The sequence below is a fragment of the Ixodes scapularis genome, unplaced genomic scaffold, assembly GCF_016920785.2.
Source record: "Ixodes scapularis isolate PalLabHiFi unplaced genomic scaffold, ASM1692078v2 PGA_scaffold3__209_contigs__length_174095766, whole genome shotgun sequence".
NCBI lineage: Eukaryota > Metazoa > Arthropoda > Arachnida > Ixodida > Ixodidae > Ixodes > Ixodes scapularis.
Genome location: NW_024609868.1, coordinates 3,917,947 through 3,944,459, shown reverse-complemented (window position 1 = coordinate 3,944,459; position 26,513 = coordinate 3,917,947). Strand labels below are relative to the sequence as shown.

Genomic DNA, 26,513 nt, shown 5'->3' with positions numbered 1-26,513 from the left:
TTGATGACAAGAGTGAAGTACCCCAAGACTTGGGGATCCATTCATTACTTTGTGGTGTGGAAACAATGCCAATCATGCAACATAGCAGGGCTTGCTGTGATATCCTCTTAATTACGCTGGTTCGGTTGCGCTGATAATACAACCTGCGTGAAGTTGGTATGATGTAATGAAATGGCATATACAAACGGTAGCACCAACCACTGGGTGACGGTGTACTGCAGTAAAAGCAAACATTTTATATGCAAGTCTCGCCATTTTATTTTGCACAAATTCTGCGGCTAAATAAAAACACTGACACAAAAATAACATCTTTACAAAAAAATGATTGTGTGCATTGTGTCAAATCAATTACCAATAACTATCCAAAGTGACAGCCTATTTTATCTCCAAGGTAATGGTTGTACAATCGGAAACAGATTTCCACACTAAAAGGAAACGCCCGAGCCAGCATATTAATATATCATCTCACAAGTGTGCGAACTATAAACACAGCCCCCAAAATATTTTCTCCACTTCACTACTGATAAGACAGCCAAGTTGGCGGTCAGTGCAGAGATAGAGGCTGAGTCAGGGTGTTAATTACACCAGTTACGGTAGTTTGGTGGGAAGGAGCTTCTAGGACTATCAACAGTGAAAATAATGTTGTGCTGGGCTTGACCTGTTGTGAGCTTGATTAATCTAGGAATGAATATTTTTGTACCTCCATAGGTTATCAGATCTAGGCATATCTATAGCATTACACGTTTGCTGAAAAATTTCAGACAAAACATCCAAATAGATGCCGAGAAGAAAAAATGGGAGACATGTATCATATGCGATTAAAATTCTCTGACAGTTTTTTTTCCTGTTAATACAGAGACTGCTGTGCGGTGGTCAGGATTAAAAAGCTGCAAAATGAAACAAAAAAAAATTACGGAACTTCCTGTGCAGCAGCGAGTCATCGATGATTAATGGGCACGTTGAAATGCATGCTTACTAATAAAAGTTACTCGAGTCACATTTCGAAAATTTTGTCGCCAACAAACAATATATGGAATACATATAAAATCTACTGCATCTGATCAGCATGTGAACTATTAACACCTCTATAATATCCAATAACTGCGACCCCTAAAGGATGACCACGGGAAATTACTATCTCAGTCACAGAAAAGTTTTTGCTGAAGCTGCAAGTAAGAGAAAACTCATGTGCAAACATGTTGGGGACAATTCCTCGGACAAAACAATGCACAGACATATAGAGATCATTGTGACTCAGTTTCTTCCCCACAGAAAATCACAAGCACTACAAATGACTTGGTCCCCAGCAGAAAACATCAGACAAGCCAAACAAACATTTCTGAGTCATTAGGTTGAGACAGCTTGAAAAAAATATTAATGAAAAGACTGAACAGCTTACCAAGACTTCGAAGCTTCACCTTAAGAAATAGGTGACCCTTTTATTGCAGCTGCAAGATAAAATAAAAAGATCAAGTAGTCCCAAAGTTTTCATATTTGCAAAACATACACACTACCGTAGTAGATGTATTTTTTACAGAACTTGCCTAAAAAAAAGCAACAGTGTGCTGTCATTGACAAAGTTCGAAGAAACTGTCATAAACAGAAAAAAATGACTGAACTTAATTGGTAATTCAAGTTAAGAAAAAAAAAAAGCGGACTACTCCTTGAATAGGTTGTTTTCACTGACATAATTTTGTCCCCCATTTTGTTGTTGCGAGCTGTTTGACGTGTGCTGAAGGCAAGCATTCCAAAGATTTGCAGTACCCCTTAGATGCATAGAGCATAGGAGCTTATAAGTCTTATCACGCTGACATCTCCTCAACAGGTTGCAATGTAATCCTGCACATTAGTAAATTTGTTTGAAGAAAACAAACTTAGAACAAAATGGCGGATTGACGTCATGTGAAAACACCCTATACAGAGTCACATTTTTGTGCAACAAAAAACAAGAAGGCAATGTTAGCACATTATCAACTTCACACAGCACACTAATAGTGTGTTCAACAATGTTTCACTGTTTTGAACATGAGCATGACGATACATCGTACGACTAAAATAAATGTACAAGCTCTTCGTAATAATGAAAAAAATGAACTAGGCTGACTGCGATTAGGAAGCAGATTAAAGAGGCACCAACACCCAAAAAGGTATTTTTGTTGCCTCCAATGCAAATTTAAAAAAATATTAAGAGAATTTTTGAGTTGCCTTTTTATAACCTATTTTATAATACAGTCACGTCTCATTAATTTGGACCCTTTCGCTCCCCCACAAATAATTGTCAATAATACTGAGACAAAAATGCACATATTTAGCCAGTTTGTCTCCGAAAATTTGGCCTATAGTATATAGCGCGGTATCCAAATAAACGAGACACAACTATACCATCAGCCATGTGAGACACACATTAAAGGGCCCAGATTAGCAGTTGTACTGGATCGACCAAACTGCTCTCCTAGAGCAAAGATATCAGATGCCAACTTAAAAGGCCCACTTCCCACAATCTAGACTTCCATAAAATTGTATTTCCAAAATATGAGCAACACTGACTGGAGGCAAGAAACCCTCATTCTGTTTGCCTGCATTGGATATGTGGAGCATCGACAACGCAAACCGGAAAAACATCCAACTGGACAAGTTTGTCCTTTGCAAATTTGTGCAACTCGACAAAATCGGATGTAACCAGGGCATCGGACAACCCTTTACACAGCAGTTAGGGGCATTGTCCCTCACGTGGGCAATCTAGTTGCAATTATTGAAGATATATCCTCGACCACACAAGCAATCAGTAGCTGCACCGACTCTCAGAATTTAAAAGTGAGCACATTGTCTGCTTATGGACACATACTTGTAGCCAAAAGTCAAACACAGGGGCACGCAGCATTAAAGATTCCCTCGCTGTTTTTTCGGCGATAGGGAAGCTTTAAATTAATCTTTCCACATATGTATTCTGAGCCCGGAGAGTGTAGTACACAAAGGGCACAAACCCAAGCACAAATATTTTGAAAATATGTGGTTGTCTCCCGTTTCCCGTCAAAGGTTAAAATTTTAATGTTAAAAAAAAAAAAACACAACCATGGAAAAAAAGATTATTTTCAGTTTACTGATGCTAAAGAAAAGGTAGAGGGTTCGAGCACTTTAAATGCGTTTTTCTCCGTTCCACTTTTTGGCATAAATTTTACTTTAGGAAAACTATCATTTGATAATGGGAAAAAACATAACTAACATTAAATTCCTAACTGGAAAATGGCATTTTTGTTTTACTTTGTGAATGTCTTTTATAAAAGATGTTAAGATTTTCTCGACGACATAAAAGGCAAAATATTTATTAGATTTTTTCAGCGAGATATTAGCATAAAATAAATTGCTCTTTGGAAATTTTATTTTCACAGTTGCAGTCTCCAGGCATTGTGTTGCATACCTAGTGAAGACATTAGTTTCCTAAACAATGTCAGTGTGTTCCCCATAAAAGCGACTCTAATTTCTTTCACAATCCATGGTACACAGATGAAACTTTGCACTGCATTCTGCCTCGCAACTGCCAGTATATACTACTGGCAGTTGCGAGTTATACATTCACATTAAGCCAAAGGTTCAAAAGTGTCCTCCCCTTAACCAGCTCACTTGAACTCTGGCTTAAGTTTAACTTTTACAAGCATTTCTTTCCCCTCCCAACAATACGCTTTTCCCAAACTCAACATTTTTATGGTCGCACATAAGCGTCATTTTGAATTCATGCGGGACAATAAAATATATTATTTTGGTGTGCCTGTTGAAGGTCACGAGTGTGCATATACAGATTGTATGCCAACTCTGAGGAAGCCACGTCACCATCAGACACAGGGCTGCACAAAGCACTGGGATGTCGAGCATCCGGTCATTGAGAATTGCAAGTCGCAAGCTTCGACGCTACCGGAAAAGTGAGATAGTGCAACAGTGTCGAGTGAGGATTGTAACAATATCCCGCTGGTTTACGGCACTAGCACTGGACCACTCCAATGCACAAAACAACTTGTATGGGAAAGCTCAGCAAGCACAAAACTGGTTCTGCCTGAACGGTGTATGAGATGGGCAAATACAATCAGAAAAATGCGTCGCAAATGCATACGAGAAAACACGTGACGAGCCAATATGTGCGGCAATTTGCAAATCTGCTCTCTTAGAATGGTCAATAGCCAAACAATAGTGAGAGACGTGTTTTGCTGCGCGGCACTGGCAGTTGAATGGGCTCTGCTAAATGCAAAGCATGCGTAAAAACAACTTGGGAGGTTGCAGCATAGTAGAAAGCTGAGCATTCGTAACAGTAAATGGAAAGCTGAAACATATCAAAAGTTGACATAGGGAAACACACTCGTGTCTGGAAATGAATGTTTTATATATTTTGCAGCAGTTAACATGACAGTCACGTCAGTTTGAAGCCTTCCAGGACCAAGAACAACTGTGCCCTGGTGTCATTTTTTTCTACGGTGCTTAACGAGCTTAGAAACGGAAACATGAAAGTTTGTATTTCGTTTCCACAGTTGTGAACTGTTGGCGGCCCCCATGTCACGAGATGTTCACCCAAAAGAGGAGTTACAGAAAAACTCTTTCGAGAAAACCTAAAGCATGCACGCAGTCATCCATTTAAATACATGCGCACAAAAAATATAAAAATTGCGTAACAAAGGTTACATGCCTCATACTCCATTACTCGGTAAACTCGCACATTCATAACGCTAGACTTCTGTGCAATCTAGTTTCTCTGTTTCTCTTCCTCTTTCTGGAGCAAGCAAAGTTTGTGCATCTATTGCAGGCCGAGAGCACGGCGACCAGAAAAAAAACTAAGTCTCGTGAACACCATTCATTACATGCAAGAAAAAGAACAGAGGGTTCACTTTACTAAAAAAAATTATAGCATTCACTTAAAAAATGTATACTAAGCTCTCATAAATGTACACTTAATTCACAAACAAAAAGGCCAGCCTCACAGTCAATATCCCCCACTATCATGGAGGCAATGAACCACTAAACAAGCCTCGTTTCACAGTGGCAGTAACTGTGCTATAACACTTAACAATGTTTGACAGTAAACGCTGGCCCAAGACAAGAGGTACAGTTGACCAGAGGACGGGAGAACTCGCCACACAGAAACCAGCCAATCAAGCTGCGCAAAACAACTGGCTTTCGGGGAAACATAGGGAGTAATCTTTAGCTCGTAAATTCAACGGCTGTGGTGCTATGGCTTTTCCAGAACTTCAAGTGCCTGAGCAGCTGCCCTGGACACAGTCTGGTTGTGGTGGCCCTTGAGTTGAGTCAGTGCCTCTTTGAAGCCACCAGCTGCCAGCATGGGCTTGAGTGGTCCTGTGGAGACATTCAAAAGGGGCTCGGTTAAACCAAGGTGCAATCAACTACACAAAGAAGCATGACAAAAGCAAAAAGGAAGCACAAAAAAATCCCCCGCTTTTTACAGTCATCCTGCCAAGTTTACTCTTATAATAACTTATGTGTACTACATGCTAAGGGTCTCTCCATCTATAACCAACCCAGCAATAGCAAAATAGTAGACATAACAAATTAATCTTTGTTGCAAGCTTTTAACGAAATGAGGGTTCCTCCACACGTGAGCTGGTTGAGATGGTGTTGTGTTGTCCCCATTTTCGCCCCCAGACTCAAGGTTTTTTTCACCATGTTCAAGTTCTTGTTTGAATACTTTCAATGTGATTTAAGACCACCTTCAAAAAAGAAATTCAAAGCGGGGTAGTGGATATAATAAAAAATATTTCCAAATCCAGATAAAATATTTCATGAAAATGGTCAGAAACCAGAGCGCCGAGTGGTCTGAAAAAAATAAAACATCAACATTTCTCGCTACACTGGCATCGGGCAATGATGGGCCGTTTTCTCCGAGAAATAGAGGTGGTGTAAACATTTCAAACTTCAAATAGCTTGCAAACAGTGTTTAATATTTGATTCGAAATGCAGCACACTGGTAAGGTTAGTTAAGAGTTTTCTGGAAATTAAAAAATGACAAATGTCTTCAGAATGGTCTGATTTCTCGTGTCAAGCTTTACTGGTTCACACCAGCACTCTGGCATCAAGCTGATGAAAAGCAGTGAAGCCTGTTGCATGCACATCAAGCTTCATTGCTTTCCAGCAGCGTGCTAGGGGAAACAGCTAACGTGTTGGAGCATCTTGGCCGGCTCAATGGTTGAGAAAAAGTTTGGTCACTATTCACTATAGAGATCTACCTTCTTTGGTTATAATTATAGTTAAACCCCCAATTTTAAAAGATAATGTTGAAAAAAAAATTCCTCATGCTATATTTTATTAAATATTATGGTCAGCACTTTGCTTAACACTTCTTGAAGCATCCATTCTCAATTCTCATTAAATGTAGAATATTCATATATGTTTTAAAATACATGCATTTGATTAGCAGTCGAATCAAGTATGCATGTTTGATTCGCAATCAAAAATTGTATATTCGCAAACCCCTACCAGGAAGGTGTGCACTGCGACGAATTTGGCTCCTCTGCACCGCACGCTTAACCTTGGCAACGTCCACAAGACTGCGGCGGAACAAGGGAGAAAGAAAGCGCAGGGGCATAGTCCCTTGATATGCTACTGGTGACAAAACTTTGGCCAAAAAGTGTGGCCAGGAGTGCCACTGCCCCAAAGGGGCATCTTTGTTTGGCAACCTCACTCTCAGTAAGCCACCTCAGATTCACGCTTACAAATACCCTAATATCCCGAGAGATTCCCCACTCCCAAAAGATAACCCCCCTCAGCTTCTGGCATGATTCTTTTTTTTTTTTAAACACCAAAATATAGACCATTTTCAGTAAGTGCAGCTCCCTGGCCAATGGTGACATCGGCAAAAATGGTGCTAGTTAGCTAGGGTGGGAGCTAAGCGAGCATTGCTGACTAAGAAGAACAGTCACGTCTGCTTTGTTGCGATTGAGAAACGCGTCAGCCCGGATGCCCTGGCAAATACTAAAGCGCATCTCAAACGTTCCACTTTAACGAAGGCAGCAGAGACGTCGGAGTGAGAGCAACGGTGGGAGAAGAGCCAAGCTGTTGCGATTGTACTTGGTGTGATTCGCGCATACTTTGTTTATGCCGTCGTAGTGCAAAGTCTTTTTACAGTCCAGCATGATCGAAACTGAGATTGAAAAAACTTTCTTGTTATGCACACATGTAGCGCAGCGCTGAGGAAACGCAAAATTTGCATTGTGTTAGCACTCCATTGTATGTTTATGCAGGAAAAAGGTGGGATCACATAAGTGGAGTGCTGGTACAGTGCTCATAAGTAGTGAAAATTCAGCACCACATCTTTAGTGTGGAGTTATTACTGCGGTGTATGTGTGAAAGGGCCTTTAGCGTGAACACGACATTGGCGCTTTTTTACATTTTACTCAGGAGAGGTATTGAAGAGCAATAAATTATACCGCTAACATTTCGTGCCCAAAATTAGCACTTTCCACCATACTAATACTTTTTATAAAAATAAGAGCCACTTGGTACAATAGGAGCCACTTTGGAGTCAGCATGAGCAGTCAGACACTACAACTAGGAACTTAAAGTGCACCTTACAAAGTAAATATTGTTGATGTTTTTTTGGGGAGAAAGTACACCATGTGACATCCGTGCCCTTAGATGCAATATAGAAAAAATGTCTTTTGGAGTGCAGCGTTCCTTTAAAAATCCGCCTATGCCACTCCGGTTCTTTTCCGACTCGCTGCGTCGACAAAGACATACCCAGGTTTGAAAGGGCGGTGGTCAGGGCAATGCTGTTCAGCAGTGGCTCGGAAGCAATGTCTGGCGACACTAGCAGGGTGTGCAGGAGTGGAACCACCTCAGTCTTCTTGAGCTCTTCAACAGCAATGTCTGCAGATGGGACGGGTGCACAAAAGCAAGGAAGTTGCAGAAAAAGTTGCATGCTTTTTCGAGCACTGCCTATGCTCAAACCGAACCAGTCAACAGAACTCCTAGCCTTACGAGGGGTCTCAGTTTGGTCAAGGTGAGAACGAGAACATTTTCGGCTGCTGACTGGACATGGCACCACAGCTTGCACATAATCAAACAATGAGACCTTTTTAACCAGTTCTTGAGCTCACAATCGGACAATATTTTAGCGCATCAGAGGTCTCACAGCCTCCTTCCCCCATTGGTCAATGACAGCTTGTGTATGGCAACAAAACAACTTAAGACTTGCAAACGAAGCACGGGTTGTCAGCGGATTCCCACGTGAAACAGCAGACAATCACAATTTCAGCCCGTGTCCAATCTCACTTCCCTGCGGCGCTCAGTTTGTAGCGGACGTCCAACCTCTATTTGCTGGTCTGCTAGCAGATGATATTCAGTGTTTTCTCGTTTTATTTACGTCCATGGATGGCGCTTCTTAGCAGACAAACCATGTTCTCCCCTCGGGTTAGCAGACGAACCGTCTACAAACGTCATCTCCACTCACTCTGCGGGGGGGCAAATTAGACCCCGCTCTCGCAGTGACCAAAATCAAACCCCAGGAAGGAGGCGGGCAAACCGGCATCGCAGCCGGACACCTCACCCGGGGGCGAGGCAGCCACCAGGGCCACGGCCAGGAGTCCCTCGTTCTGCATGACACCGTGCTCCGAGCCCAGCATGGCCACCAGGTGGGGCAGGGCTCCCCCGCGACAAAGCGACGCCTTCACCTCGCTCGATGCGCTGTTCTTCACCAGCCAGGCCAGCAGGCGCACAGACTCCCCTGCGCATGACCACAGCTCAGATGTCGGGCCACTCTCGGTACCAAAGAATAGCCACAAATATTTCGCAACGTCGTCAGTTCGCTGCGCGTGGAGCGCCATTAATGCGCAAAACTCCGATGACACCTAAGCACTTCTTATGAGCTGTGAATGTGAAAGCATGAATATCGTTCTTCCGCTCTCTTAGTTCATCTGAGGTGTAGTGGCGTGGACGGCCACGTTTCGGTACTGCCGAGGTAGCGGCCGACGGTCGAGCGCGCACTCTCATAAAGTGGTTGCACCGCATAGAGCTCGGCGATACAACCTATCCGGAGTTTGGCCGAGCGGGCTCCCCCTTAAGGCCCGTTCACACTCTTGCGACCGAGTACGACTGAGAGAGACGAGATCTCTTACAACTTCTTAAATGTTTCTAGAATGAGGGAACACACTGACATTGTGGCGCCATCTATGCGGTGACCCTAGAACTGCATTTCACAAAAGCGAAGGTTTTGCGGGATTTCCGAGGTCAAATGTGCTTAATACCCATAGAAAGGCTCGTTTATAACATTGACAAAAGTTTTTCGAGCCAAAAAAAAAGGATATTGCGCGAGAAATAAAAAAAAAATATGCCGGACCGCCGTGTTTACACTGCTTCCCAATAGATGGCGCCAGTGTGTTCTCTGGTTTAAGAAGTTTTAAGGAACCCAGGTTTAAGAGGTCGCAAGCAGTCGCAAGAGTGTGAATGGGCCTTTACCGGCGGCCGGAAGGGCACCACGAGAGCGCACGACAAGAGAGCGCCGACAGGACAGTGCGCGACACGAGAGTGCCCGACAGTAGAGCGCCGCGACACCAGAGCGCAAGACGGGAGAGCACAGCGACATGAGAGCGTGTGCCATTAGAGCGCGCGACATGAGAGCGCATGTGCGTGCCTTGGGAATGATCGACATTGGAGTCTTCAAACACGTTTTCTCGAATAGGGCTTTGTGCTGTGGGGATGTTGTCTTCAATATGTACTGTTCAAGGTTGGTGGACGTTGGAAGCACCAATATACGGTAAAATATGTTGGGCAATGAACTAAAAGTCTTTGATTACCCCTTTAATTTATGGCTGTATTGTTCCTGCTCCAATAGACTACTTCCATAAAGCCCTGCATGCAACACGGCGCGCGTTGCACTCTGGGAACTAGTTGGCCAGGGAGGAGGGTGGCATGGTTTCGGTTTCGATAGACACGTCGACAAGAGATTGTTTTTTGGTCCCGAGAGCGTCATTTGTGGTCTCTAAACTAACCTAAATGGCCAGACCTCAAAGCTTTAGCACAAGCCTGAGACGTATAGCTTGTCTTAACACATGCTTGTTGTATTTTTGTACTTGAGCCTTCCTGTTAGCGCACCAATCGGTGTATGTGGACGAGCCAGTGCTGGGAATCTCGACGCTGCGAAGCTCCGGGGATCTTGGGATCTTGCTTGTGTACGAATCAACAAGCTGTAGCAACCAATAAGTATGCATACATCGAGCTCGTGTCTTTACATTAGTGTTGTTGATCAGAAAGTTTGTTTCGTGCGTCCATACACGAAATATTACTTTTTGCTATTACTGTTTTTCTTAATATGCCTGAGTATGCGAGGTAAAACTCGGAATTGAAAAGCTAAATTTTAGCACACTTCTTATCTCTTATTTATCTCTTATCTGAACAGACCCGCAGCACTGCACGAAGTGAAGTTCCCACCCGCTTGCATTCCACTAATATTCAACATCGCGTATGCGCATAAAGTTATCCTGCAATCATATGGGAAAATTCGCACATACAGACCGTTTTAAGAAAGCAAAAGTCGAGCACTTGTGTGAAGAATGTCGCACCGTTCGCCGGAAGTGCGCCGGACGGGCATGAACCCCTATCATGCCCGTCCGGCGCACGGTGCGACATTCTTCACACGAGCGTTCGAACGAATTCAAAGCGCGTTTGACGGTTGCTAATGGCCATAATACTTGTTATGTGTTTGCTTTCTTCCTGCCCGAGTATGCCGAGATAATTTCAGACACACCGTTCAGGCACAGATCGTGGGCGTCAGTAGAAGCTCGTCCAAAAAGGCTTAGCGAGGAGTAGGGGACGCTTGTTAGGGGCTCCGTCGTAGCTAGCCGATCTCAGCGTTTGCGAAAAGTTAATCTTCTATCAGCATAAAATTTGAGTGTGAGATAGGTGATGACACGAGGAAGACATCATAGTAACTTTTGTGCAGTAGTGTAGTCGAATTTATTGCGTTTCCTTAAAAGTTCATGCGTAAACGCTGGGCTCAACTTTGATACCCTGTGAGGATGCGGCTTGCTTTTCGCCCAATGAAGTAACAAAAAGCGGACGTTTGGCAAAAAAAAAAAAAATACGTGTAAGGATGAACAAATTTCAGTTCTAGTTCACTGGTACTAGACGGGATTATTGAAGTTGAGCTCAAACATGCACTCGTGGGGTGAGGTGACTAAGCCACGACTTACTACGTTCGCATACGCACGTACAATATCCGGTGTTTCGGGAACCAAGGAAAGTGCCCCGGTCTTCGTATTGTATCGCTCGAAAATGAGTGCATTGTACGTTCGTGAAAAGTCAGATAATCGAAAACGCAAGCAGCGCGTTCGGTCGCGGCGTGATAGCATGAGATGAAGCTGCTCAGTCGAAACCGAAACTGAGTGGCCAACTAGTTCCCAGAGTGCACTGCGTGGTATTTCGCCGCAATGGGGCGCGTCGGTTTTGGAACAAGTCCATTGCAAGCACCGCCGTCTAATAGCGTGGTTGGTAGGGGGTTCCGGAAGAAATGTCCCGGAATGTAAATGTGAAAAACATTGCAAGCGAATATCGTTTGCAATGTTCAAGCTTCGAGCTTGTCAAGCTTCATGCTTGTCAAACTTTTATGTAAGATCTACATTTTGCGAAAGCGAGGCGAAGGATGTATCCCGTTGCAAAATCGGCGCTCTGCCAGGTCGCTTTCCCGCAGCGCTTCGGCGTGTTTTTGGGTACATGATCCCTTCTCCCCCAATGAGGAGTTTCCGGCAAACCAAAAAGGAAAGCGATACCCTGGTTCTACCACTCGGTTTCTCTGGGACCGTCCACTAGCCAGCACGGCTGATGACCATGGAGGGCAACCCTAAGTGGTACGTGCCACTACGGTGCCTGCAACGCATCTCCAACCGGTGCGTTTAGCATCCTATTCTGGCCGTGCATCCAAAATGTTCCCCAAGTGGCGAGAAAAGACGTCACAAAAGCCGGAGTGTCAGGCTGTTGGATGCCGCGATCCTGTTGGTTGAACATAGAAGTTCCGGAAAAAGCACGAGCCGACGCAAGTGTCGCTGTCGTCACGGTGCCCCAACTCCTGGTTGCTGAAGCTCCCGTGGACTGTCAAGCTGGAAAGCGACTTGCAGCAAAACGGAGGTCTGCAACATGCACCATCGCTGACGTGACGCCGCCAGGACCGCGACCGGCGACGGCGTGACACTTTTATGATGTCATCGAGCAGAAATCGAGAGGCCACTTTCTTTTGGACGCGGTAAACACATTAGTCGGAGACGCGGAGTAGCAAGGATTCTGCACTGGGTAGCGCTACCTGTCTAAACAAAACTCGCTATAGGACCCCAGACAATCTCAACTCTTGAGCAGACTGCGTTTACTGCGCGAGTAGGTAGGTAGGTTGTCACGAACAGATTAAGATTTCAGATGAAGAGCTGGTTCGAAATTTTATGCTTTATTCACTGTTGTTCGTCATAATGGCAGTTTGTTATTTACTAGCCGTCTGCATGTTTGGAGTTGGAAATCTGAGCTGTTTTTTTGCCAAAATATATCTGATGTTTTCTAGTGTTTACCTGAATCGACCTAAAATTCTGAACACTTCTGCATTTTCGTTTCCAAGCTCGTACATGTCTTGGAAGTCGCATGGTGGTCTTACCATGTTCAGTTTCAAAACTGCCAAAGAAAGACCATTTGTCCGAGAAAATATACCCCATAACAAGAAAACATACCTGCAGATTTACTTCATCATTAAGCCCCTCAACATGAACTACTAGCTTCCATTTAACACACAGTAGCCCAGCTATGTTATCTTAAATTATAAGGTCTAAATTTCCCTGAATAATTCACTCTCCATCAGTAGCTTTCTTCAGCTGCTTATTGTCGTAATGATGTCATACTCTCGATGTGATCACCGCCTTGCACACAGTAAATCCCGAGTAATCAAAATATTGCCCTCCATTTCCACTTTCACGACGCACGTCACAGAAAAGTGTAATGGGAGAAAGGAGCCAAAAAAAGTTGGCCAGGATATTTAAAGGGACACTTCAACGAAATTTGAAATATTCCCGTCGTGTTCAAAAATAGGTTGAATATGATCCACAATATCCGTAAATGACAATCGCACGTTTGTATTTTGTGCCTGGTGGCTGTATTTTTCGTTATAAACGGCCCACTCTGGCAAGCGCTCGGAGAAGGCCCAGCTTAGAGCACGTGACATCCGACGCAATCGTGACGCAGGTCGTCTCGGGACGAGCAAAGCTATGGCGAGGCTGACGTCGAGAGGATGGCCTAGTCGTTCCAGCCATCGAAGCGGCTGCTTTTGTACGAACTTTAAGTGACGGGTTAATCTTTTATAAGCTTGTAGAGGACAATAGCTAGTTCTGGAACACACCAAAGGGATTCTCGGGAAGAGAGGAGTTCCTCCTTCCCCTCTTCTCTCGTCGTGGCCGGAGGCGAGACAGTTACCGTCACTAGCTGTCAAGGTTCCTAGACAGGCATTACAAACGAAGCAAAATCACAAGGAGACTTTGTCAGATTGCAGGCACCATGGCAAGGATTAGAAGCCGTCAAATGAGGATCTGTAGGCGTGTGCTTTGCCAAGGAGCCACCATGGAGGCTCATTATGAGATGTTGAAGAAAGTAGGCCAACATAACCTCGTAGAAGGGAACTCTGGGGTTCTCAAGTGAAAATTCAATATCGGGATTCTGCCTCTCAGCACTACACGAAGCTCCAGAAGGCATCTTTCACCTTTCACGCCCGGGTGGTCTTCGGTGCTGCACCACGTAACCAGGTGCTTCACTAACTGTTCATTGAGACCCAACTTGGTGGCCACTGCCTCTGCAAATGAGAAAAAATATGGAAGAAAAAAGATGAGGAATGCATGGTACCAGACCACATACGGACGTTTGTGTGCTTCCTCATAAATTTTGACAATGCCAAGCAAGAAAACGGTCTTCAGTTCTACGCAGAGTCGCTCAAAAAAGGGTGATGACAATCATGATTAGCAGTTTAATGATGTAACACCAACAAAGCCACACTATGCCAGACTAAATCTACTTCAAATAATTTAAGAAACACAAGAATTGCAACGACAGTGTTCATGAGACAATTTGTCGTTTCTGGCACAACCAATGCATCCTTCAGGATCACGTTGGTCAAGTCAAAAGCAGAGTCAAGTAAAAATTTTCTTGGCCTTTCTGAGGAAAGTTTTATTTAAAATTTTTATTTTGTTATTTTTATTTCTACACTCACTGGGTGTGCCTGCAGTAGTTTTTTTTTTTTATCTAAACAGAACAAATGCACCAATGTGAAGTTCAGTACGCACATACCTTGCTTGTCCACCAACATCCTGAGCGTACCAAGGAGCTTGAAAACTACGGGGAATGTTTCCACTGCCAGCATCGACAGTAGCTTGTCCACAGCCCCAAGTTCTGCAAGGAGGGGCTTGTTTGCCACTGAAAATGACAAGTCAGAGAAACATTGAGTCATAGCGTGAGTAGAGACTCGCCCAGCAACGAACATTTTCAAGTCTCACAGCAGGCAGCTGAACAATGTATGTCTAAAGGAAATTGTTATACCATGCCCCTGCAAGGCATCAGCTGCTGAAGCTGCCAGCCCAAGGTTGTGACGTGTCACAAAGCTTACGACAACACCAAAAAAATAATGAAAGCTCTGTATTTCCAAAAAGAATTCAGATACTGCCAGCCCTTGTTAGCCATTGCAGAGAGATATGTGGCATAGAACCGTCACATTAGTCTAAACATAACTCAAATTGCATGTGTTTTGACATTTTCATGAATCATTTTGTCTCGGTTTTACTGGCGACTCTAGACATCTCACATTTCTGCAAGGTAACCTCCTGGAATGTGTGGCCAAATATAGTATAAATACATTTGCTAAAATAAATTTGAAAGTGTTTCTATTTTAATAGGATCTTTCTAAACATTTAGATTTCAGCATTTTATAACATTCTGATTCCTTCATTAAGGGTTATTGTTAAGAAATGTTCTATACAAATTTCACCAACCAAAATTACCTCTACTAGAACTTTTGCACAGCAGCCTGCCGCACCTAGCGGAGAACTTGCAACAACCTCCCGACTACAATACATGCAACTCGGACAAATCACATTTTATACACCAACTCACTGTTGACAAACAAGCTTGCGGTCACCCAAAAATTGTGGACACTGCACATGTGCAGGAGGCTACCTCTGTTTGGAACCGGTTAGCCAACTGGGACAATTCCCCATGTTAACCCTGTCTGTCTTTCTCTTGTTTTCACTTTCTTCCTTCCCACACCGCTATGAACGCGAGCAAAGCCGAACCTACAAGCGAGCTCGCTGCCTCAAACTATGCTCTCGTGCCGCACCAGCTTGTATGCTCGGCAAGGCCGTTCAGAGCGGAGAGCTCGCACTTGTAGCTTTTGCTAGCTTATACATAGTGTGAAACATGCATGTGCCAAATGCCCACAATGTGTGCGTGAAACGTCGAACCGCTGCTACCGCCGCGCAGCGATGTCAAAGATACAAGCTTGCATATAACAGACGGGAACTTGTTCGAAGTGCGTCGCACCCAACCACGAGCAAATGGTTTTGACCGAACTCGCCCGTCATGGTGACGGGCCGAGTTACTTCAAGCCCGCTGTGGTGGCAGGCAGGGTTAATGTAATAATCTAGAAAAAAAGATTCCACGCATTACGGCCAGTTTCGAAAGACACCCAGTCCTTTCAAAGCGGCTGGAATGTAGACGCTTTCGTCGGCGGCCCCAGTGGGGTGCCCCGACAGGCCCATATCGCTGGCGACACCCTAATATACACATAGAAGCATCAAAACATCCCAAGTAAGGTCTGTGCATAATACTTTTCTAGATTACTTCGCCAAAAAGACACAGGCATCGTGCACCGTACCAAGAAAGATAAAGTTGACGAGCCCTCGAACAACTTCGGCTCGTCAAGGAAAGAACGAACGCGCCTAACCGATTGTCTGCTTTCTTTCTGCACTTTTCTGTCGCTCTCTTTCCCGTTCTTTCTCCCGGGACCACCAACAGCGGCATTTGCCCCATTCTGGTCCCACGAGTACCCTTGGGGAGGCAGGCGCAGCCCTCACAGGGTATGGCGAGATTGCGCAGTGCTGCCAGCAGGGCGTGCTGAAGGCGGATGTCCCCATCGTTTCCCGTCTGATCATTGAGCAGGTCCAGCAGGCGCCTGGCAACCCCATCTCGCACCATCTGGATGCAGTGGTCGTCTGGGGAGAGAGGAGAGCACGGGAAACTCACCAGGGGCTCCCGCAACGATCGTCGCAATCCCCGAGTCCAATCAACGAGCGGATTCTCCGTCGTAACCGAGTTTCTCCGTCCTTTAAAAACGATCGGTCCTTTTTAAAGCCTTTTTATTTCGACAAGGAAAAGAGTTAGCGATTTGTCAAAGAGGATGTTGCTGCTAGCTGAAAATGAATTGCATAGAGGTCATCCTTAACGAGATGATCCCTTCGATATTCCTGACACCCGAGACTTTGCGAAGGAAACCGTCCAGAAACCTCGGGGCATCAAAGAAGACAAAGGCCGACCGACACATTTGCATTTGACCACGACCAAACGAGTTACAACTGCTCGCGACTGCTTAAAAACACCCTTGCAACTACGTACCACAAAACCTCGAGTCTACACTGAGAAGTATTCCATGCCAGGCTATAGGCGATGCCAGCCTGTTAGTGCATTTTCTCATCAGTTTCAAGTGGTCGTAACACAGTCGGTCACAGTCAAACGCACCAAGTGGTCGTAACACAGTCGGTCACCGTCAAACGCAAATGTGTGAACTGTCTTAAGCAAAATGTCGGCTGCCACTCGGTTTCCAGCAAGTCCCTTTTCAAGACCTTCCTGTCACGTACCACGACTACCTTTGCGAGTTTGTTTGGACTAACACCTCAGAGTCTTGTGTGAATCCAAGGGGCAAATATCAGGTTCAAAAATGCGAATTCGAGGAGCTTGAGAAATTTTTAAGAGTAGAAAAATCCAGTGAATTCTAAAAACGAGTTACAATGAACTAGAAACTCTGTTACCGAGAGCTACACTGAGCGAGCAAATTGAGCAGCACCTTTTCTTGCAAAGTTTCCGGTGGCCAGAGCGCCGGCCACCTTCAAAGTGTCATCGTCGGACTGGAGCCACGACACTGTCGTTTTGTAAACTGCCCCACTGCCATTTTGGTACATGTGCCGCATGCTGGCATCTGTTGAGAAATGTGCAGAATGTAGAAATGACAAAACAGCATTTCACAATTGAGAACTGCATGTTTCTTTATGCACTTACCGCCAGTCAGAATCAGAACAATGAGGTCACAGACAGTCTTGACAACATTCTGCTTTTCTTCCGAGGGCGAAGAGCTGCCCTGGAATTGTCTCAGCACGTTTAGAAGTTTCTCGCAAAATCCAAGCTGTGCAAGATTTTCTTTCACGGAATCTGGAAAGACAATGGGCGAGGTCAGTTGTACCTATGGGTTTAGTTGCGTGAAAAACAAAGCCACGCAGGCAGGTTCGATATGCCAAAAACAAATCCGAGAGTCCAAGTAATGCTAGGCTTCCAAACAGACTCGAGCTTAGTGCAAGCCCCGTCAGAACTGCCGAGGGTTCAGCAAGCTAGGCTACCATCAGGATGCCGGCAGCCAAAGAGATGAGCATGGAAATAAGTTGTTGACGAGATGTGACAAGATGTGTAAATGAAACGAATGGCGGAGTCTTTCGAGGAAGCAAACTGTCGTTAAAACGGCGTTCAATTAACTGACTGCCACCGCATTTCCTGCACCAATAAAGCAACAGCCTAAAATGGAAGTCAAAGTTAAACTGGTTCATGGCAATTCAATGTGGTGAATGCTGCAGTGTTTGGAGACACTCACCATTCTCAGCTAGGTTTCCAAACAGTTCCAGAAGGACTTCTATCACCTCCACCGAAAAATTTCTGTCCAAGTTGGCCAGCAGCAATGACAGGGTGCGAGTCTCCAAAAGATGCTTACGTCCACAGTCTGAAACAATTGGCACAACGTTAGTGCGCGGAACCAAAGCGTAGCCAGGTGTTCAAAAGGTGCTTAAAAAACTTAATGAAAAAAAAATAATTTTTGTCTCGTCGTTTTTTGAAGATATGAACTTCTGCCAACTGGAACAGTCTTGCATAGACCCTTGAAGTAGCACTTCAAGAGTTATACATCAATACATGGCTCGGGAGAAGGAATAAAGGAAGTTTGAGTGCTTGCGTCATCTCCCGGAGGTACTCTGAGCAACCACTAAGAATTTCTCGTAGCCCAGCAACGCTCACCTGAGTCAGCAATGCCATTGAGGACAAGAACACAGTGCATAGCCACATCGTCGACATTAGAAAATTTCTGCAGGTATTTCAGCAGGATGTCTGTGATGCCCAACTGTAGAGCCTGATCCTGAATTTCTGGAAAACAGCAAAAGAAATAAGCAAAAAAAAAGTAAAAAATTTTCACTACAGAACAGAGGCGGATTTAAGCTTGGAAGGAGGGGAGGTTAAAGGGGGGAGGGGGAGCCCCCCCCCCCCTTTAAGCTTTTTAAGAGCAACCTTTTTGATGGCAAGAATGACATACACTAGCATTTTTTTAGGTAAAAATGTTTAGTTTCTATAGAAAATACTAGTTCAACAAAATAGATCTTTAACCCGTGATGTCACATCCATCAGTGATGTTAGACCTCTCTGCATACCACTCCCCTAGCCGAATCCTTCCCAAATCTGCCCTTGCACACAGAGTGCCTATGGCGAGACAATGAAACTGACTCCAAACAAAGGCAGACAAGTCTGTAGGTTCTACTGCTTCCCTGTAGAAGCCTGGGCAGCTGATGGCGCATAAAGCAAACGCAAACCGCTGCACTGACCAAGAACTCACCCTGCATGTCTGTTAGGTTCAGGAGGCAGCCAGACACAACTGTATGTAAATTATCCGGCCTCAAGTCAACTTCTAGGAGGTTCTGAAGAAGCTGGAGCAGCTGCTCCATGCCTTGCTTGGAACGCACAATCTCCCTGCCTTCATCTGCAGCAGGTACAATCACAAACCAGAATCAGAATTTCTCGCTTGTTTCCAGGGTTCCAAACTTTCTTATGGCCGAGGCCATGAAAACGTGCGGAAGCTCACAGAGAGCAGATGCAAAAATAAATAATAAAAGGAGTACAGAGTTGCCATCGACTCAGAACAACGATACTTTTCAGCTCTTTTGACACGGCACACATGTTAGGGACTGCCGTAGCATGTGTGTTTAAGTTCTTGCAATAAATGTAGTTGTTTCTGTTTTGAAATTAACTTTAAGAGCTGGCAGTCGTCAAGTATGTACAAACCAAAACTTTATAAAACCGATAAAGGTTGGTTCACAGATTTGCGTCCGAGTGCAGTGCGTTCGGTTGCGGAAAGACAAATGCAGAATGTTGCGGAGCACATCTGCATAAGGCTTGCACACACAGTTGCATTAAAAGTAGTGTTGTGTGAATATTATTATCGAATAGTAGTTCAGAATAATACGCTTCAATATTTGCTTCGAGGTGAACTGCAATATACATGTTTTTCGAAGTGTGGATCGCGGCAGGTTAGTCCCGCTGAACGCAATTGTTACCGAGCACCAGTGCACTGCGGGGAAGCAACACCCGCGGAGCTTGCTTTCTCGGGTGTGGCTTCTCTGCAGCGCACACATGCTTGGTAAGAAGCGCACTTAAAGGGCCTTGCCCGCCGCAATCAACACTTCGAAAAGTACAAATATCGCAGCTGCGTGCTTAGGAGGAAAGCTAATTTCCAAAGTGGGATGATGCACATACGTGCCTGGTGTGCTTAAAAAAAAAACGGGAAATTTGTGAATGTTGAAATCTACATTGCAGTAAAACTTTCATAACTGGCATGCACGAGTATGTTAGGTGGAGATGCTTTAACAGCCTGTGTTTATCATACGTGATTGAAGAAAATATATTTCCATATAGCGAGAATATTTATAAAACCCCTTGATTAAGTACAGCTAGGCATTTCTATAGGTTTAATATTATGTCAAATGTGCCGTTTACTTGCCATCCCAATGTAGGCATTGAACTTTCGGAGACCACAGTCAATAAATATACTTTGATTAAACCTCATTTAGCTTAGAAATGGTCATATGAAAGCTTGGGGACAACCTTCACAAGTTCAGCTGGGTTTTCATTTAAGCATGGTGCAGTAGTGAAAGGCTTAGAGAAACTATTCAATATTCAATTAAAAAATATTCGACCAAAACCACTACTCGCTTCGAATTCTCTTCGAACTCAAAATTCACTATTCACACACGACTAATTCAAACGCAAACCATCACAGTCCTTAGTCAGTTAGAAAATTTCATTGGCACTTGCAGCTCACCAATAGCGAGTGAAATTCATAATAAACATGGCAATGCCTGGTGATAAACAGTTACAGTGTCTACATGGCTGGTCTTGGGGTGATCCCACTGGCTTCCGAGACTTCTGTTCACCTTGTTCTCTCGCAACCCTGGAGTAACCTCTTCCCAAGTCCCCACTGTTCCCCAAAAGCAAAAGCTAGAAGCTCGTCTCTAAATGGGAAACTGGATGCATAACACGAATGGGCGCAGGCAAGTGCAAGACCCTCCCTTTTTTCTCTCAGCTTCTGATTGGTCACAGCAACTCTCCGCAAACCTGTCCGCACCTGAAAGTTGAGCTCGCTCCCACTTCCTTGCGGTGCATTGCGGAGCAATGCGAATCGGCAAGTGTTGCCTTGTTGTAAGGTGACACGCTTCTGCAAGCGACCGCAAGTATGGTATGTCGTTCTACACTCGAAAGCAGTGGACCACAAATGTGCGAATGCACCTTAGGTATGCAAGGGAAGTCCCGCAATTCGTAAAAAAAAAAGAACTTGCCGTTGTCGTAGCAAATGTTTCCAAGGGCGCGACAAGCCTGCAGTACTACGCCGTAATTGGACGAAGGAACAAGCCCCAGTAGTGGTTCAATGACAGCCGGATCCGAGCAGAGTTTCCTCAACACATCTGAAATTTAAATGGGTTTATCATCCTCAGTGTGCAATGAGGTTCCAGACAGCAGACTGGTAAGAAATTGTAGTACAAAGCAAATGGTACTCATTCACCGAGCTCATAAGTTGTGTCTAATTCAAAGGCCTCTGTCACCCCAAAAATATAATATGTTCTTTCATGCAAGACACCAGATTATGGTCAAAACACCACCCACTGATGTTTTGCCACAAAGATGCATATATGCATAAAAAAACAAAACAATGTGACAGTGCATAAAAGTCTTCTTAAGAATACATGTTTTCTGTTTTTGGATGGTCAGTGAAGTTACATTTTATGGATTGTGCTCTTTCTACTGACGAAAATATATCTCAGAAAGGTTAACACTTCTCTAATGCTACGTTCACATCTTACAAGGAAGCATAGTAAATTTCGCTGGTGTACTAATGAGCCCAGCAGTGGCACTTGAGACTGGGTAATGTGAGAGAACATATGCGGAGCGCAAGTTCATCTGCTTCTTGTGCAGGGGTTGCAATGATGTCAGAACGCCAAGCACTTATGGTTGATCCTTCAGACATCTAGCATCGAGGTCTACTCCCTATCCTTCCAACCAAAGCCAGTCAGAACTCTGTGTCATTCTAATGTCACCGCAACCCCTGTGCAAGAAGCAGGCAACTTGCTCCCTGCATAGATCTGAAAATCCTTCTGAACCTTCCCTCTTAAAGGTAGAAGACAAGCAACCAGAAAGGAGTAGACTCTCCCTCAATTCTTCCTCTCCAGTCGAGAAAGAGGGAGATTCTCCACCTTCCTGCGGAGAGTAGCTCAGAGAACCGCTCCTGTGGGGAGAGGAGGGGAGAAGAATGCGAGAGGAAATGAAGAGAAGGAAACTGGAAACCGGTTTTCTTCCCAGCACATGGTTCTGTAGGTCGGCCTTTATCCCTTTGACAGTCATTGTTGTACGTCTACGACGGCAATTACATATTTGAAAGTGCCGCCTAAACGCGAAACTGCGTACACCGCGGGAGGTGTTGCTATTTGTTATTTCTTTGGCAAACTAGATACTTTATATTCGCACAGTGATTCGCTTCGCTGGGTCATTTATAGTTTTGAAATTGGACGCTCCAAGCACCTGAAGCGCGAAAGGTGGTCGCTTCGCATGTTGGCTGTTCTGGCGGTAGTGGTGATTGGAGCGCGGCTCTTTCAATTCAGACACCGAAGGTTACTCAAAATTTAATTTGGAGTATGAGAGCTTACCATCCAATAAAGGAGCTCTGTAAGGTTTGGAATCTGAAACCGCCAGAAGGTTGCGGAAGTGGATGTGCAAAAATGAAACCGAATGGAAGAAAAGTGATAGCTTTTTGCCTTCAGTATATCCTAAACCTGAACAGCTTGCAAGCACTGTATGTGCTCCTGCTAGATAATTCAGCAAGTTTGTGCATTGACCATTCTTTGCGCTATTCCTTTGAAAACAAAACCCAACCACTGGGAAACATACTGCGAGAAAAAAAAAACTCGGCCGTCATGAGGGTAAGGGGGAGCTCCAGAGTCAATATGAATGTTTTCAACTAAACATATTTTCTGAAAGATTACATAAAATTGAGCCTAAAGCAGAACGCTGGAACCCAGTGTTTGCGTCGGACTGCTCGGACCCACTTCCATCGCAGAGACTTCTTGGTCGGAAACGGATGAATGTCGCCCTGCCGCGTTTATTCGTGGTGTTATTGCACCCCACAGCGCAACACCAATTCCCTCCACCCTCCATTGCACGCCCCAAACAGTCTAAACCAGACACAATCCGTAAAACCATAGGTGCTCACTATTGCTTGAATGTGCAACGCCGTAGAGAAGGGAGCGCCTGTTCTCGGATACAACATTTGACGTCACAATGATCCCAGCACCACCGCTGCTCGTTGTTGCCAGTAGAGCGGCAGACAGAAATTCGGAGGGGTGTGTGCAAATTTATTTTCTCGCGAGATAATGCACATTTTGATGATAGCGATTTGGTAATTTGGTAGACATACTCAGGGGTGGCTATTTAGCACCTGGTGAAAATTTGATGACAATCAATGACCATTAATATTTTGCCAGATCAAGATAACAAGAACAAAAATGCTTTGCTGCACAGCTGAACAAGGTGAGAGGTGCCCACCGTTCTTGGCAGCCTCAGCGATGGCCTGCACCAGCAGCACGAGCACCTCGGGCCTAGTGGTAGAGGTCAGCTTGAGCAGCTCCTTGACAGTGCTCGCAAAGCCTCCCCTGGCAAGTCGTTCCGCCACCTGCGTCTGGTCTTGCCCTGCAGTTTCTTTTCGGCACAAAAAAAAAGTGACGGGTGATGTCTGGGAAAATGCGTGCCCTCCACTTTCAGGCACGGGGAACCGAGAGAGGACATCAGCCATGCATTATTTTCAAGCTTCCAAACTGCACAGTTCCTAAATGAGTCCACCAATTCCCCCAATTTTATGTAATTCAAGAAAGAAAAAGATGAATGAGCTAGGTTCTCTTAAGGAAAGATTCAAGGCATCCCATTTTTAGCTTTCAACAAATATTTGGCATTCACTAGAACAAACAACTTAATAAAACCAAAGAATATTTTTCCATATAAAAATTAATTGCAATCTTCTGGAAGGTATGTCACTTCAAAAAAATCCAATAAATAGGATTCAATACAAGTTTTGGGATATAATTGTGGAAAATCTGAATGGCACAGCTAAGGAAATCTTTGAAGGTACCTTACTTATCTGTTTTCATAGGTTTCAAGTATTCAGTGATTGTGGAACGATAAAAAAAATCCCAGCTGATGTGAGCGACTGAGTCTTCTCGAGGGCACGAAGGAGATGGGCAGTAGTTCGTAAACATAAAACGGCCTAGGCACAGCTTGAACGTGCATCGTGAGGGCCATGGTAATATTTTGTCGATGACACTGGTCACTGCACCATGTGCGCGCGCTAGCCGTAGAGCCTTTCGCACCTTGCACCGACATCAGTTTAATTTTGCCACACTTGTACGTATACCGAATTTCAAACAAATTTAGAGACCTAGGAAAAGACTATTTGCTATATTCTCAAGTGCCCCGGCCCGCACTCGGCCCGCACTCGAGGAATCATGGGAACAGTGTTCCTTCACCTCCCTAGTGGGCCGTAATTTCTACCAATCCCATGGTTACACTGTTTTGAGTGTAATTCGGAGTCACCCTGAACAAGCGCCTTATGAAGCCCAAGGACCTGTCATATCAGGTCTAAAATTTCTCGTCAATGTCAGCATTTTTGATACCGTGCATGCGATCCACCTTTCAACCTGCCTGAGCTGCAGAAACCTCTTGCAGTATTATTATTCTCGTGACTGTTGTTTGAGCTGGAATTTCTTAAAAATCTGAGAATTCACAACAACAAAAACAGGATTTAGCTCGGAGTCAGCAGGGCTATATATAGCATTTTCAGTGTTTCTAACTTAATATCAGCGTCTTTGAAGCTGTACGAGAATGATAATAATGTAAGAGATTTCTGCAGGTCAACCAGGTTAAAGGGTGGACAGCAAGCACAGTATCGAAAACGCTGACATTGACGAAGAATTTTAAAAGTGATATGACAGGTCCTTGGGCTTGTTCAGGGTGAGTCTGTAGTACACCCAAAACTGTAACCATGCAAGCGGCCGAAATTACCGATGACTAGGGAGTTGAAGGAACACCGTTCCCATGATTCCTCGAGTGCGCGCCGGGGCGCTTGGGGGATTTAGCAAATGGTCTATTGTAGCAGCAAGAAGTAAGAACTGCCCACATGGTGCAATGAAACCGCACCAAGTGGCGTTCGTGGCTTACCATCAGCGTTGATCACAGCGAGCAGCTTCTTCAGGTGACCGAGAAGAGCAGACTCATCCAAAGATTTTTCCTGCTGAGCCGAGAGCTTGAGTTCCGAGAGGATGTCGGCGATGTCATCTGTATTTTTGGCTAAGTGAGAGAAGCAGAGTGAGCAGTGCCTCGGGAGCAGGGGAATTAACAGGCACTTCATTGCAGCCACCGCCTTCCCCTATGCATCACCACTCAAAGTAGTTGCCTTTCCAGGGCGCTTCGTGATCATGCGCGCCCACAGCATGTGAAGCGAACATGCAGAAACGACGAGATGGACCAATGATCCACGCCCACATTTGACGCGCAAATCGCAAGGCAAGCTAGCGCAAGACCGAGCTCGAACTTACCCATTGCGTGCAGGGCTTTCCAACCACTCGCTAAAAGCGAACAGCGACACGCATATTACGCAGAATCTCGATTCAAGCGTTCAATCATTCTTGCACGGATACGGGCGCGAACACCACGGAAATACCGAAAGACACTAGAAAACCGGAGAAAGCTACAAAACTACAAACTACAAATTGCAAAACCCGGAAATGAGCAAAAACCGGAAACTCTCGCATTCCCTCTAGCGGCGAGCGATAGCGATTTCAGTCATGCTTTCACTTTCGGTTTCTTGAGTTTAGTTTTGAGCGTTCGTTCAACGATGCGAATTTGAATCGCCCTCTATGTTTCGGTTTCGCGTGTTCCGCAATTTAATCGGTCTTTCGTTGCGTTTTCCGCTTCCACTAACCTTGATTGAAAGAATAGTTATGATTCGCCCAGATATATATATATATATATATTTCTTTTTAGCTTGAACACAGGTTTTCATAACACAGATCAACTTGGTACTGCATAAAATAGACCAGTGTCCGCGCCAATTCCAGGGCGCCGCCACATCCACGCGCGGGGATGTAGCCACGTCGGGAGGGTCGGGAGGAGATAAGGCTCCATCCACGCAATACGTCACTTCCGGCGCACTACGATCAACTTCCGGTCTAGCCTCCCATTGCGCCCATTGTTTTTCCATTGCTTGGCGGCCGTTGCACCTTGCGTTCCTGCCGTGCGCGGACTACTGTCTACTGTGCCTGCCTGGTCTTCCGCAAGCGGTTTTGACTTTCTCTGAAGCGTTTTTATTTTATTTCTGTTTTCTCGGACAAGGAGCTTGGCCGTTTGAGTATTAGCACGGTCGCGCTTCCTGCCTCAAGTTTTGGTTGCCGGGGGTTCGACGGTGAAATACTTGTCCTAGTATTTCCCATCGAATAATCGGGAGGCTGTCGAAGTGCGGGCGTTTAGTGGCATTAGGATCGAGGCTTTGTTTTCCAAGGTGTCTGACGCCCTGCTCGATTTTGGTACAAACAACACCAGCGTTTGTGCCAGCGCGTACGTTGACAAGTATTGTTGGCTGGCCGCTCAGATTTTGGGACGCAATCGACGATGCAGATCGCCTTTTCTTCCGTCCTTCCTAGGCGGGGGAACAGGTTCTCTTCGATGGAGTGTCAGCGTAGTAAGAGTGCCGATATCCAGGCGTTGAATGATCGGCACAGAGACGTGAACTGGCTCCTGCAGGAGTTCTGCCGCAAGCAGGGCTTCGTGTTCATCGGTGATCTCGTGGACGAGTGGCATCTGCGCATCGGCTACTGTCTTATTTGTCATGGAATAAACCGTTTCTGGAATCTTTTACCCAGTTTTCTCGATTGAATGCTCTCAGTATGTTTGTT

The 26,513-nt window shown here is 44.9% G+C and overlaps 1 protein-coding gene across 1 annotated transcript; it reads right to left on the bottom strand.

Moving 5' to 3' along the window:
• Window positions 1-363: 363 nt before the first annotated feature.
• On the bottom strand, window positions 364-25,197 carry LOC8026388 (rap1 GTPase-GDP dissociation stimulator 1-B; the record flags this gene model as incomplete). The annotated part of the gene is made up of 15 exons (XM_029985072.4): window positions 364-5,337; window positions 7,735-7,863; window positions 8,543-8,719; window positions 13,718-13,807; window positions 14,299-14,424; window positions 16,077-16,214; window positions 17,063-17,194; window positions 17,275-17,424; window positions 17,858-17,983; window positions 18,274-18,399; window positions 18,863-19,006; window positions 20,859-20,984; window positions 23,116-23,268; window positions 24,781-24,909; window positions 25,158-25,197. Coding segments are annotated over 15 exons (1,911 nt in total), but the record flags the coding sequence as incomplete, so codon positions are not given.
• Between the last annotated feature and the right edge of the window lie 1,316 nt (window positions 25,198-26,513).